Source organism: Asterias amurensis, chromosome 21 (assembly GCF_032118995.1).
Source record: "Asterias amurensis chromosome 21, ASM3211899v1".
Taxonomy (NCBI): Eukaryota; Metazoa; Echinodermata; class Asteroidea; order Forcipulatida; family Asteriidae; genus Asterias; species Asterias amurensis.
In genome coordinates, this window is record NC_092668.1 from 3,560,907 (window position 1) to 3,574,406 (window position 13,500).

At 38.1% G+C, this 13,500-nt stretch overlaps 1 protein-coding gene across 3 annotated transcripts in view; it reads left to right on the forward strand.

The window, feature by feature from the left end:
- LOC139952883 (cGMP-dependent protein kinase 1-like) overlaps window positions 1-13,500 on the forward strand; it is a 67,627-nt gene that overhangs the window by 24,722 nt on the left and 29,405 nt on the right. For all 3 annotated transcript variants that reach the window (XM_071952160.1, XM_071952163.1, XM_071952161.1), the window contains exon 3: window positions 6,450-7,459. In XM_071952160.1, coding sequence (XP_071808261.1) covers window positions 6,912-7,459 — 548 coding nt within the window. In that variant the 5' untranslated portion in view covers window positions 6,450-6,911. The remainder of the gene's footprint in view (window positions 1-6,449; window positions 7,460-13,500) is intronic.

A 13,500-nucleotide genomic window follows, 5' to 3' on the forward strand; every position in this document is an offset into this window, starting at 1 on the left:
GTTTCAGCTCAAGAAACTGTCCAGCAACAAAACAGTTCCTTGAAGACCGGATAACGATACCATCAAGATAACCTTCCTCGTTGTCTTAAACCGTAAGATCTCTTTTCCCTTTAAAGGCACCGAACACCTTTGGTAATATTGTCAAAAGCCAGTCTTCTCACTTGGTGTATACCTACAACATGCATAAAATAACAAACCTGGGAAAATTTTGGCTCAATTGTTGATCATCAAATTTGCAACAGAAAAATGACAGAGAAAACACCTCTTGTTGCATTACTTTGAGTGCGTTCAGATGCATATTATAATAAAATGTTTCAGCTGAAGTATTTTAGTATTTGAGTTAGACATTACCTCTTTCTAAAAAGTTACGTTACTTCAGAGGGAGTCGTTTCTCACAATGTGTTATACTATCAACACTGCTCTCCATTGCTTGTTACAATTAAGTTCTCATGCTAACAACTATTTTGAGTAATTACCAATAGTGTCCAGTGCCTTTAAAGACTGGGTAACGATTACATCAGGATAACCTTCATATAGTTGTCTTAGAGACACTGGACACTATAGGTAATTGTCAAAGACCAGTCTTCTCACTTGGTGTATCTCAACATATGCATTAAATAACAATCCTGTGAAAATTTAAACTCAATTTGATCGTCGAAGTTGCGAGATAATAAATACTCATTTCTCGAAAACTACGTCACTTCAGAGGGAGCCGTTTCTCAAAAATGTTTATGTTGTCAACAGCTCCCCATTACTCGTTACCAAGTAAGTTTTCATGCTAGGAACTATTTTGAGTAATAATCAACACTGCCGGTGCCTTTAACTTGCACTAAAAGCGAAAGATATTTCTTCAGATGGCAAACTCTCCCCACAGGCCTCCTGCGACATGTTTAAAAGTGGGATGTTTCTTGTAAGACGTCTCATACCTGAGGCATCTTCTAAGACTCTTGAGATTTAACATCCACGTTCTACTTGATCATCCCATTGTTCCTCCTACATACGCACTTAAGATGTGTTGTTGAAGTACTCAGAGATATCCCTGCCGCCTGGTCATGCCTATCGGACTCCCCATCTCATCTTCAACTCAACAACACCTCCTCGGTGTCCAACTTGTTTTTCCCTCTTCGTCTTACATGCATACATACTAACACTGTTAAAAAATATGTTAAGAGTTTGAAAGACACTGGATATATTTTTTGTAATCTCAAAATAATTTTTAGCATAACAACCTACTTGGTACATTAGCGAGCAATGGGGAGCTGTTTGTAGTATAACCCATTGTGTGAAACGGCTCCCTCTGAAGTGACGTTTGAGAAAGCGCTAATTTCTCAATTTAATAAAGCACATACTTGTGGGACAAGGGTGTTTCTCTTTCATATCTCTCTCGCAACTTCGATGACCAATTGAGTCCAAATGTTCACATAGTTGTTATTTTATGTCTCTCTCGGAGACACAAAAAGTGAAATCCGTCTGGTGAAGTACTGGTCCAGTGCGTTTAAACAAAATAAATGTGCTGTACCCAATTTTTAAACATGTTTAAATGACAAACAAGTATGCTCAAATGGTTTGTAGCATTCAAACACAAACAAGAATCTAAACATTTCACAAATGCGAAACAAAATTTGGAACAAAACTTATCAGTATGAACTATTTCAATCATCAATATCACAGTATACAACAATAATTTCTATCCCTGTATATAGCTTCAAGCAGTCAGTCATCTGTACGCTTCGTTTTTGAAACGACAAAGGCAGCGAGGCATTTTCTCCCTGGTAAAGGGCACTTTATGAGGAAAATTGTACATTTCTACTTGAGCATTTCACGGGCACCAATGAAATGACCAGTGGGCATGGATGCAATCGCCTTTGCTGTCGAGCTTGCTATATCCGAATACATGTACTGTTTTGTACGCAGTGAGAAAGGCCTGGTGTTTAAGTGCAACATCAACGTGAACAGAAATATTTTTTGAAAAATACATTTCACATGTGATTCATAATAAATTTAAACAGATAGATCACTGTGCCATTCTAATTTCATAATAACGCATTCACACGCAGAGATGGCGTTCCAACTTGTACCGTTGAGAGCGCTATACTACTTGTCCGTTGTTAATAATCGGCAAGCAGAGGGCGCTATTACAGTTTATCATCCATGTCTAAATTCGTACTGCATGCAAACCAGTCACCAAGAATAATTAAGTGTAGATTCGTTGATAGAATCTCTATCCACGAATCTACACTTTCTCGTCCATTTTCTTTAACGTAAAGTCAAGAACCCGTAAATTGGCACGAACGAACTGCCAATTTTTTTTCATATTATTAGACCTAATGACGCTGGTTGGACTTTTGTCAAGAAACTGTCAAGAAGTGACACTCAAAAAATTAGGCGCGCACTTAAAGGAACAAACACTCTGGTAGGTAGAAACTGACAAAGGCAGTAGAATAGTCCATCAATTGCAAATCAAGAATTACTTAAAATGTTTGTTCGCTTCCATTCAACATGTGTTCTACTGTGTAACTGTGTAGATTAAACTTGCTATAAGTCCCTGGACACTACATGTCAAATATTACGCATGTCAAATATTACGCAATAAAATATTACGCAGTAAAATGTGTTTTACGCAGTAAAATGTGCTTTACGCAACAAAATGTTTTTACCGTTCCGGCAAAAAAAACCCACTTAAAAATACAAAATAAAACTCAAAATAGCACTGGCAGACAGACAGATGGTTGACGTTTTATTACCCCATAAAGACATTTCGTCCTCGACCACAAAGAAAATATAATATATACCAGCGTAAAAATGTTGATATTTATGACAACGTCAATCGAACCATAGCTTGGTTCACTAAGTCAAAAGATTAACATAATAATACCAGCATCATTATTAACAAAAGTAGTTTATCCAAAATGAACAAACCCCGACGTAGCAAAATAACAAGCTTGGCATTAAACAAACACATAATAACTTTGCTTTATAGGCCACATCTATAAACATAACGATGAGAAAGTCTTTTATGGGATTGCGCGATCTGTGTGTGGTGGAATTTGAAGATTCCTGGGGGGAAAAAAATACTCACTGGCCTGGGCGGGACCTCGCTTCTAGAACCAGAACCTCTCGGATGTTAAAAATCAGGAAGTTAAAGATTCTGCCAATCACACGAAATACAAAGCTGCAATTTGACAAATGTGTGGATTTTTGTCTTCCTGTGGCCACTTATTCCTTCCTTTTTCTTCTCTCAGTTGAATTATTGGCTGGTATAAAGTGATATCCCCTAAAAGCCCTTGGCTTCACAACCAGAATAAGTGACATAAAATGAAAAGGTTCACCGTTCTTCTTTCATGAACATGTGAAGCGGCTCAATGAGAGATTCATAACATCGGGAAAAATCCGAGAAAAACATGTCTGTTCTTTATTTGCTTAGTTTAGTTTATTACCTTTATTCCACAAACATCAAAATAATATTGTGGTTCAAAAAGGGTAACCCCGAACAGGCATGCATTACCAATAAAAAATGGGGACCCTTGATCACAAATAAAAATATAAGTTAGAACCATGTTAGAATATACAAAGAAAACAGCAACAAATATGCCAAAATAATCTGTAAACATGGATCTATAGTAAAAAGGTTGACAAAATCACTTTGATAAAGTCAGTGGACACTATTGGTTATTACTCAAAATAGTTATTAGCATTATAACCTACTTGGTATTAACGAGTAATGGGGAGAGGTTGGTAGTATAAAACATTGTGAGAAACGGCTCCCTCTGAAGTTGAGTAGTTTTCGAGAAAGAACCATGTTAGAACATACAAAGAAAACAGCAAAAAATATGACAAAATAGTCTGTAAACATGGATCTATATCTATAGTAAAAAGGCTGACAAAATCACTTTCAAAATAATATATCATAATATTATTGTAATATTCATTCCCTTTTATCTTTATAGACAATTATTGGATAAATATCTGTTTTATAAGTTTTTAATTTCAGTTTGTATGTTTCGGCTCGGCACCTCAGCACGATCACACCACACGTCTTCGGTTTATCTTGACGCGCCATATTAAAGGAAACGTTGCCTTGGATCGGACGAGTTGGTCCATGAAAAGCGTTTGAAACCGTTTGTTATGAAATGCATATGGTTAGAAAGATGTTTTAAAAGTAGAATATAATGATCCACACAAGTATCACTCAAAATTGCACGGTTTTCATTTTACGTCGCGAACTAACACGGTCGGCCATTTATGCGAGTCAAATTTTGACCCCCATAAATGGCCGACCGTGTTTTTCGACGAGGTAAAACGAAAACCATGCAATGTCGATGCATATTTGTGTAGATTGTTGTATTCTACTTTTACAACATCTTTCTAACCATACCGATTTTATAACAAACGGTTACATAGCGCTTTTCAAAGACCAACTCGACCGATCCAAGGCAACGTGTTCCTTTAACTTTGAACGGCAGTTCAATAATACTAGCCATTGGGTTTACTTGGTGGTGTACTTCTTGCCTGGTTTACTAATTAGGTTTCATTAATTAAGGATACAATATTATACAGGAGCAGGTAAACTAAACGCATAGCTGTAGGGTGTTGCTGACATTTTACGGGTTCTTTGCAATTTAAGGCTCCTCATCAGAACTGGTTAGAGGGGGAAGCGCGTCGATTCTCCCGGTTGTCCCTGGGCGAGACGTACCTCGGTTGATTAAAGTTTCCCGGTCAAGAGTGCTTTGGCCTGAGAGGCAATATTCACGTCGGTCAATAATATTACGGAACAAACAAAAATATTACGGATCCCAATTGTAAAACCAGGACTGTACGCTTATATAGTTTTGTTTTGGAAAGGGCAAGGGCACCAAGGCATTTTCTACTCATGGTAAATGGAAATGAGGAAATTGACAATTTGACCGATTGAGCTAAAATGTTCACAGGTTTGTTATTTTAATTATGTTGAGATACAGCAAGTGAGAAGACTGGTCTTTGACAATTACCAATAGTGTCCAGGGTCTTTAAAGGGAAGTATGAAATAAAATAGCGTTAATTTCAAAGCAGGCCCATTTCTAACAATTTATATTCATGTATAGAGTCAACACGCCGTGCAAATACTGAGCGTTATTAGCTGTATATACTGAGCTGTAGCTTGACTTTTTTTGTCGCCTCGAATCATGTGATGTGTGAAGTTGTTTACACGGTTATTTATAACTCCTATTGTCTGATAGGTCTATTGGATTTTGATGGAAAAACTAACAATTGCGACCTCCCTTTATTGATTCTGTAAATCTCGTTATACATCGTTCTTTATTCATGACAGATCATTCATTATTCATGACGTCTAGATCATGCATCATTCATAACTCCTTATGCTATTCATAATTCATGACCATTCAACATTTATAACTTTCTACAGAGGCCACGAAAGCGATTGCCTCCGTGCTGGTCATTGCCATCGTGCCCCCTGGCCCCCTGGTCATTGCCATCGTGCCCCTGGTCATTGCAATCGTGCCCCCTGGCCCCCTGGACACCACATACGCCTACATGAAGTATAAGCCCTGGCTTAAGCACAAAATCTTGCTTTTGAGCCAGTGGACACTATTGGTTATTACTCAAAATAGTTATTAGCATTATACCTTACTTCGTAACGAGTATAATGGGGAGAGGTTGGTATTATAAAACATTGTGAGAAACGGCTCCCTCTGAAGTTGAGTAGTTTTCGAGAAAGAAGTCACTTTTCACAAATATGATTTCGAGACCTTAGATTTAGAACTCGAGGTCTCGAAATCAAGCATCTGAAAGCACACAACTCCGTCTGACAATGCTGTTTTTCTTTCATTATTATCTCGCAACCCCGACGACCAATAATTGAGCTCAATTTTCACAGGTTTGTTATGTTATGCGTATGTTGAGATACAGCAAGTGGGAAGACTGGTCTTTGACAATTACCAATAGTGTCCACTGTCTTTAAATGCATTGGACGTAAGGTTCTATGCTGACAATTATTTGGAGTAATTAACAATTATAGTGTACTGGTCCAGTGCCTTTAACTAAATTGTTTTAAAGGCACTGTACACGTTTGGTAATTGTCAAAGACCAGTCTTCTCATTTGGTGTATCCCATCATAAGCATAAAATAACAAACCTGTGAAAATTTGGGCTCAATTGGTCTTCGAAGTTGCGAGAAAATGATGGAAGAAAAAACACCCTTGTTGGACGAATTTGTCTCGTGCTTTCAGATAGGAATAACAGACTTATTATTTTAATAGTGAGAAATTACCTCTTTCTCAAAAACTACATTACTTCAGAGGGAGTCATTTCCCCACAATGTTTTATATTAACAACAGCTCTCCCATGCTCGTTACCAAGTCAGTTTTTAAGTTAACATTTGTTTTGAGTAACTACCAAACGATGTACCTTCCCTTCAAATAAACAATTTGTATTTGTTCCGTTTTTATACAGGGATCGAAGTTGGATCGAACAGGTGGCTATGCAAACTGACAAACACAGCAGTATTTAAACCCGCACCAGGACAACGCGAGTGCCAATGCATGATTCTGACACTTGACACTCGGCTGAACTTCTCTCAGAAATTGCTTCCGAGCGTGGAGTCGAACACCACACACTGCGAATGCTTGAGTCAAATGATACAAATCTAATAAACTAAACAAAAAAACCTGTATATTTATTCCAAAATTTAAACAAATATTTATACTACGTAGTGTTGAATATACCCGTCGGCAAGCAACATTCAATTGATAAACTTTATGATTTACGTGATTACAATACAAGGTCAGAGTATTATTTGATTCAATTGATGATAAAAAAAAAAGTCAGTCAAGCGCAACCTCCTTTATACACGAACCCCAGATCCAGTGTTGTGTGTCTCTTATCTGACGTTTGTGATAACTAAATTCATTATTCATGTCGCCACCAAGCGACACGAAAGGTAGTGGGAAGAAAACTGCCGCATTAGGCACGGGGGTTGCCAGCAGCACGCCGGGCAGCGGGGCTCACAGCAAATTTGTCGTTACCAAAACGATGGGTAATGGGGCCGGATCGCAATCGCGGTCCCATGCACCCAACTCGCAGAATGGTAAGAGTGAGGACTCGGACCTGGCCAAACTGAAAGCCAGAGTGGCTCGCCTGGTTCTGGATTTACGGGAAAAGGACACCGAACTGCAGAACATCAAAGAGCAGATTAAGTCTCGCGATGGTGTCATCTCGGAGCGGGACAGCGAGATCGGGAAACTTCGAGAGGAGGTGCACAAACTGCGTTCTGTGTTGCAGCAGAGGACACTTCAAGATGTGGTCCGGCCGGATATCCTGTCCACGATCTCAGAGGAACACGGAATGGCCGGAGGAAATAAGGAACGAAACAAGAAACAAGGAGTTTCCGGAGAGAGTGGTATTCATAATAACGTGACGTCGACATCTGCAGATAACTTACAGAGATACGAAAAGGATGCAAGGTAAATAATAACACAATTGTTCAGTTACATGTTTTATCTGTAAATGATTTTGAATATTAATATTTTGTGGGATGAGCATCTTCCCTCGATGCAATGGCATTGTAATTATATCAAAGCCCATTGTCTTGAATTGAGTTGTTTTAAATTGGAATATTAATTTGTTTATTTGTATTAACAATCCACGTTGTACAGCCATGCATTCACGATTTCAATATTTATTATTTCCCCACGGCAAAATCTGTAACTTTAAAATCAAAATATTGATTGAAACGAAACAGATTATTATTGACAAAAATATTATCCAATACTAATAATATTACTAATAATATTACATGATAATTAAGAATCACACACAACACACATGGTGTTTATCCTATCGGTTATAGCTACACACAACACACACACATCGCGTTGTTAATCAGCGCATCTTCAAACCGTTCCTCTATTGACTTGTTTCCATGGTAACCTTTCAGCGCTATGATAATTCAGAGTTTTTATCTAATGAATAATTCACAACGGCGGGGAAAGCTTTTCAAAGATGCATTCACAAACATGTTCGCGTCATCATCTTAAAGGAAGTGGACACTATTAGTAACAGTACTCAAAATAATTATTAGCATAAAAACTCTTTTGGTAACTAGCAATGGAGAGCTGTTGATAATGTAAAACATTGTAAGAAACGGTTTCCTCTGAAGTAGTGTAGTTTTTGAGAAAGAAGCATTTTTCCACGAATTTGATTTCGTGACATCAGAATTAGATGTTGAGGTCCCGAAATCAAGCATCTGAAAGCACACAACTTCGTGTGACAAGGGTGTTTTTTGTTCCATTATTATCTCGCAACTTTGATGACCAATTGCGTTCAAATTTTTACAGGTTTGTTATTTTGTGCCTAATGTTTAGATGCACCAAGTGAGAAGACTGGTCTTTGGCAATATTACCAAAAGTGTCCAGTGTCTTTAAAAAAAGTATACTAAACTCAAACAAATAAATTTAATAATTCCAGTTCCACTCGAATCATGAGATAAGAAACATATAAAATGCCCGACGATTTACAGCAAATAAATAAAAGCATGGAAAGGATTTATCGTCCAATTTGCCGATATTTAGTTCACGTACTGTTCGAGAAATGAGTGTCAACTGAAGATAAAAGTGCCAGCCCAGATTATTTTGAAAAATTCACGACATAGGGGCCTATACATGGCTAATACCATTTTAAGAATAAGACACTTTCGTTGATGTTCAGTGAAAATAATAAAAGCATGTGTAAGATTTATTGTCAAATTTGCCGATAATATTTAGTTCACGAACTGTTCGAGAAAGAAGTGACCACGGAAGATAATGTGTCAAGCCCTGTTTATTTTGAAATATTAACGACATGTACAAGGCTGGAAAAGTCTTTCTTTGTGGAATATTACAAATTCCAACGGTTTCCCCGTTGCTGTGTTTCTTTGCTCGTCTATAATGCCTTTCTCGATATCACCATGCTCATTAATTCGTTATGGCTTCATATGTTGTCCGGTTCGACTCATGCTTTGAATTATGAACTTATGATAGAATCTATTTGTATAAGGGTACACTAACAACGGCTACTGACAGCAGCTCAAGGTTTTTCTTTACGCATAATCACGAAACCATTTTTTATTTTGTATAAAAGGTTTGCCAGTTCATAATACTATATCGCCATATATTTATTATTTACATGGTTTCTTTAAAATACTACGAGATGGTTCTGAACGAACAAGGGGCAGTCTTGATTAATAATGACATTTGATTGATGGAAGGGAAGTCGATTTATGAAATAGTGATAAAAACATAAGTCACGAGAAACGTATCTAATAAGGTTATGATGTCTGTGGGTTTTTGATTTAATTTAGATATAATCCAAAAATCAAACGACGCGCTATTCATTGTGACAATTTAACGCTGTGACATTCATGTGATAGACATCTCGGACAGGGTTCGAACCAACGACCACTCACTGTCTTTAAGTTGGTATTACAATGACAAAGAGCCAAAAAGGCATTTTCTCCTCGGTTCCCTATGAGCTGGATCATTTCAAGGGCACCAAGGCAATGGCCACGGGGCATGAAGTAGCAGGGCCTGTCATGATTCGTTTTTGAAAGGGAAAGGGCACCAAGGCATTTTCTCCTGGTTAAAATTGCACCCTATGAAAACATTTCTACTGGGGCATTCCAAGGCACTAATGCAATGGCCACAGGGCAGGGGCAATCGCCTTCGTTGCCTCCGCGAAGTATCAGGCCTGTATGATTAGTTTCTGAAAGGGCAAGGGCATCAAGGCAATAAAGGGCACCCGTTGGCGACATTTCTACTGGGGCATTTCAATTGCACCAAGGCAAGACCACATGGCATGGTGGCAATCGCCTTCGTTGGCCTGTATAATTAGTTTCTGAAAGGGCAAGGGCATCAAGGCAATAAAGGGCACCCGTTGGCGACGTTTCTACTGGGGCATTTCAATTGCACCAAGGCAAGACCACAGGGCATGGTGGCAACCGCCTGCTGTCTTTAGTTGATAGAAAATGACAGATACAAAATCTCCGAGCGTATAAAATAAACCAGCCCGTTAATGCGTATCGGGAATGAATTTTAACGAGGTTCAAAAACCCTGTAATATACAAGTAGCCTCTAGATGCCTCTAGATGCATAAATTGATGCAGAAACTAATTAATTGAGAATGGAACCAATGGTGTGTTTGTGAGTTAAAGGATTTTGACACACGACACGCGGGAGAAGACTGTTGTAATTCGATTTGATATAAATCTTTGTTGTACCATGACGATTTACAGCCAACCACGCGGATTCGGGTCATCCCATGTATCAAGCCACTGAGGGTTCAAAGGAACACGTCGCCTTGGATCGGACGAGTTGGTCTTTGAAAAGCATTTATAACCGTTTGTTATAAAATGCACATGATTAGAAAGATGGTAAAAGTAGAATATAATGATCCACACAAGTATCACTCGAAACTGCGTGGTTTTCCTTTTACCTCGTTATTGGATCTGTACCATGACAATTCAAAATCAACCACGGGGATTCGGGTCAGGCATTTAAAGGAACACGTTGCCTTGGATCGGTCGAGTTGGTCTTTGAAAAGCGTTTGTAACCGTTTTTTATAAAATGCATATGGGTAGAAAGATGTTGTAAAAGTAGAATACAATGATCCACACAAACATGCCTCGAAATTGCGTGGTTTTCCTTTTACCTCGTTGACTAACACGTCGGCCATTTATGGGGGTCAAAATTTTGACTCCCATAAATGGCCGACCGTGTTAGTTCGCACAGTAGAAGGAAAACCACGCAATTTCGAGGCAAACTTGTGTGGATCATTGTATTCTACTTTTAAAACATCTTTCCAACCATATGCATTATATACAAAACGGTTACAAACGCTTTTGTTTTGACCAACTCGTCCGATCCAAGGCAACGTGTTCCTTTAATAGGCCTTTGTCAGCTCTCAGCTATAATAGGGCTACGACTTACGCTCCACCGTGCGTTGATCTATTTAGGAGGTCCTTGAAGGAACGTTACAGAATTGGTAAGAAACAAAAATCGTGAAGATCACAGATTTAAATAAAACTTACACGGTCTAATGATGATAGTAGTAGAAAACATCCCTTGAAATATTTCTGTCTGAAATGTCATATTTGCTGATAAATAAATAATTTAATTTCTCGTTTGGAGGTTATCGCTCAGTGAGCGTTTTATTCATTTTTGTTTTGTATCGATGCAATGTAAAATTTGTAATCGGTTTTTCACTATTCTCTCGTGACTCCAGATGCCCGATCGATCTCAAACTTCTACAGTAGGTCAGTTTATGTGTTATGATAAAGTGCGTATACACTGCCAACAACTGTTTTGTTATTAAAAACAAGTTCTGTATTGTTCCGTAGTTGTAGCCTGTAGTCACCAATTCGCTTACGGCCGTAGACTCTTTACTACCGAGCTCTGAACGTGCCATTTCTTTACAGATAGACGACGGGTATTTTTTGTTTATTCAATCGTGTTCAAGGTTAGTTTCAGATCGACCCCCAAAACCTTTCCCGGGTCGATTCGTTTGTGGTTCGTCAAGGTCGTACAATCAAATCATCAATACATCAATGGGGACGAATGGGTGATGCCTGAATACGCCCAGTTTGAATGAATGTTATTCTTCCAGCACGTTTGGTAGTCACTCAAAATAACTGCATAATAACTTACTTGGTAACGACCAATGGAGAGCTGTTGATAATATAAAAAGTTGTGAGAAACGGCTCATCTTAAGTACAGTTTTTGAGAAAGGGGTAATTTCTCATTCAAATAATAAAATACTTCATGTCTGACTCTTAAGGCATCTGAAAGCACACAAGTTTGTGCAAAAGGGGTGTTTTTCTCTATAAAAAAAATGCAATTTCGATGACCAATTAAGTACATATTTGAAACAGATTTGTTATTGCATGAGAAAGGACTCGTTGTTCAAATGTAAAGAAATTATCTCTTTAACTAATGCATTGCATTTTTTACGGTCATTAACCAGGAGTAGTTACAGAAGCACACCCCTCCTTTAACCCATCTATATTCTTGCTAAACACTGTTGCTCATCCACACTATGTTTTAAAGGAGTTGCCTATACTTTCCACATCGTAAAAGGCATTAGTAATTGTCAAACACCAGTCTTTTCACTTGGTGTAACTCAAAATACGCATAAAATAACAAACATGTAAACGTTTGAACCCAGCTGTGGTCTCGAATTCAATTAAAATATTTTAGTGAGAAATTCTTTTTTTTTTTTCTCAAAAACTACGTTACTTCAGAGGGAGCCGTTACTCGCACTGGTTGATATATAAACAGCTTTACATTGCTTGTTACCAAGTTTTTTTTTTATCCTAACGATTATCGTGAGTAATTACCAACATTGTCCAGTGCCTTTAAAAGAAAGATACTGTTCTTTGTAAAAAAAAAATTAAAAAAAGTACACATAAATTTCATTATCTTTTAATAACTCGGCGTTTCAAAACTCCGCAAACGCACTTCATGTGCGACGTTAAAACCTTGCACGGTGCACGCGTGCTTCAACCCCCGTGACGTCTTCAATCGATCTAGCCATTTTAGTAATTGCTTCTCGTACTTTCGTTACCCGCTGGACCATTTTAGGATCCCGTAACCCCACTGATTGATTGGCCGTGTTGAAGTAAAGGTCACTATTCGTCTTCATTTGAAGGAGTTCCCTTTTGAGAAATTGATATTTTAAGACGTATACATCAGGAAATTTTGTTTGACAACCGAAGACAAAAGAGAGGCAAGCAGTAAATTCACCGCCTTTGTTTTTTTTTTTTCTTCTTCTTCATTTTTTCCCATAATTCTCTTTTCAACAAAACACGCCACGAAAGACTACAAAGGTATGGAGAATTAGAACAAGTACGGCAAATACGTGACAAAATAATAATTAATTTATGACCGGACTTACAGAGGGTGTTAAAGACACTGGACACTTTCGGTAATTGTCAAAGACTAACCTTCACAGTTGCTGTATCTCAACATATGCATAAATTAACAAACCTGTGAAAATTTGAGCTCAATCGGTCATCAAAGTTGGGAGATAATAATGAAAGAAAAACCGCCCTTGTCACATGGAGTTGTGTGCTTTCAGATGCTTGATTTCGAGACCTCAAATTCTAAATGTGAGGTCTCGAAATCAAATTCGATGAAAATTACCTCTTTCTCGAAAACTATGTCACTTCAGAGGGAGCCGTTTCTCACAATGTTTTATACTACCAACCTCTCCTCATTACTCGTTACCAAGTAAGGTTTTGTGCTAATAATTTTTTTGGGTAATAACCGATAGTGTCCACTGCCTTTAATAAGAGGTTGTTGTCGGATTTAGCGGAGGTTGACAGAAGACAGCCTGTAGATGGGGGACAAGCTATAAACAATACACGACAAACAGATGAGCGCAGGCCTTGAATGTCACCTTTGAGAGGGCAAGTCCGTTTTTCATTTCATTTTGCAAAGGGCACTTCCACTTGGAAACTTGTAAAGTCTATGTG